This window comes from Amphimedon queenslandica, unplaced genomic scaffold (assembly GCF_000090795.2).
Source record: "Amphimedon queenslandica unplaced genomic scaffold, v1.1 AMPQUscaffold_5292_Cont22735, whole genome shotgun sequence".
In the NCBI taxonomy this organism is placed as follows: Eukaryota; Metazoa; Porifera; class Demospongiae; order Haplosclerida; family Niphatidae; genus Amphimedon; species Amphimedon queenslandica.
The window spans coordinates 1-1,655 of record NW_003554402.1 but is presented as its reverse complement, the minus strand read 5'-3'; the positions used below and the strand labels follow the sequence as shown (position 1 = coordinate 1,655).

At 39.8% G+C, this 1,655-nt stretch overlaps 1 protein-coding gene across 1 annotated transcript; it reads right to left on the bottom strand.

Annotated features, from left to right (window-relative positions):
- Positions 1 to 14: 14 nt before the first annotated feature.
- Positions 15 to 1,626, bottom strand: LOC105316082 (methylthioribose kinase-like; the record flags this gene model as incomplete). The annotated part of the gene is made up of 5 exons (XM_011410886.1): positions 1,554 to 1,626; positions 1,244 to 1,415; positions 960 to 1,197; positions 190 to 437; positions 15 to 138 (listed from the first exon to the last, which is right to left on the bottom strand). Coding segments are annotated over exons 1-5 (855 nt in total), but the record flags the coding sequence as incomplete, so codon positions are not given.
- Between the last annotated feature and the right edge of the window lie 29 nt (positions 1,627 to 1,655).

The window sequence follows — 1,655 nt, the reverse complement described above, 5'->3', positions numbered from 1 at the left end:
CACAGTTCAGTGACGATTGTCATCAGGTCTTGGTTAGGTTCTGGTTGAAGCTGAAGGAAATCTTGTCCCAATTGAAGCGAGAGCAATTCTCCTTCCGGCAGGTCATCAAGATCTGAAACATGAGCTGCACCAACGACTCTAAGAATAAGAAAGGAAAATATATCCTATTACACAGTCAAATATATATACCTCCTTATTAGCTCACAGCCAATAAAACCACAAGTATCACGAATGAAAGCATCATCAGTAACAATAGTGCCCCCTGCTGATTGAGTGTAGCCAGTAATTGCTGAATGGAGACCTTCAGTTTGTAGCAGAGATGCTGCTTTACTATTTTTGAGGCAGTGATGGCGCAAGATTGAGAATATGATGTTAGCCAGGAACGTTCCAAAGTCAAACGTTGCAGGGCCTATGAATGCAAACTCAAGATCAAACATCTAAAAAAGGAGCAATGGTTAAATTTAGCTAGAAATTCAGGTTTGCTTTTCCAAGAAATACAATTTATGTACAGAATCAATGTGCATACTGCATAGGGCTAAAACAAAATGTTAATTTAACCAAAAAAACTTAAGGCCACTATACACAAGGCAATTCTATTGCAGGCAATCTGTGGTTACTTTGATGTTGCAAGCAATGTGTTGCCTAGAATAGAACAGGCTTCTATTCTAGGCATTAAAGTGTTGCCTGAAGATCAAAGTAACCACAGATTGCCTGCAATAGCATTGCCTGGAGTATAGGGGCCTTTAAGCCCAAGATCCACCAGGCAACTTTGTTGAAAGAAACAACAATTTTGTTGCCTGAAATAGAACAGTGTTCTATTCCAGGCAGCAAAGTTGACACATGCTAAAGCAACCATAAAGTTGCTTTCAAAAAAGTTGCTATAGTGGGTGTTGGGCTTTACAATGACATTTTCATAGTACCATATTTATACTATGAGCTGATACAATGTACTATCATACCTTAGCATCATTGCCAAGAGTCATAACAGACCCAGTGTGGAGATCCCCGTGGCACAAACACTGACGAGCCTCTAAAAACAGCTTCTTCATTGACTCCGCCCTCTGACACGCCTCCTTGTTAGACCTCAACCTCTGAGCCTCTTCATTGAGGAGTGGATGGTGTTTATTCGTGTCGTCTTCGTGACGATACGGCTTGACAAATACATAAAGCTCAGTGATCGAGACCATTGCTGTGTTTCTATAAGAAATAACCGGCAATTGGTGTTTGATCTATATCTCTTTACTTGAAAGTTTCACAAAATGTCTTGTGTTCGTTATCTCCAAGAGATTCCTTAAGAGTCAAGCAGTGAGCAGCTCCTATGGCAGTCATGACATTCTCAATAGTTTGAGTATTGACCACGCCTTTGTTTAGATCAGAGCGCATTACTTGATATCCGGAAAGATCTTGCATTAGAACTAGCAAAGGAAATAATTTATATTAATTTAATGCTAGTTTGATTGGGATCAACTCAAACTTAATGCATAGCATAAGAACATGCAGTAACTGGATGCGTCAAAAAACGCTGTAATGCATTATATAGATACAATAGTTACCAGCACTCATTTCTTTGTCATAGAAGAAAGGGGCAGGAACACAAAATGGCTGAAGCTTGTGAAAGCGACACATTGTCTCGTACTCTAACTCAAGCCTTGACT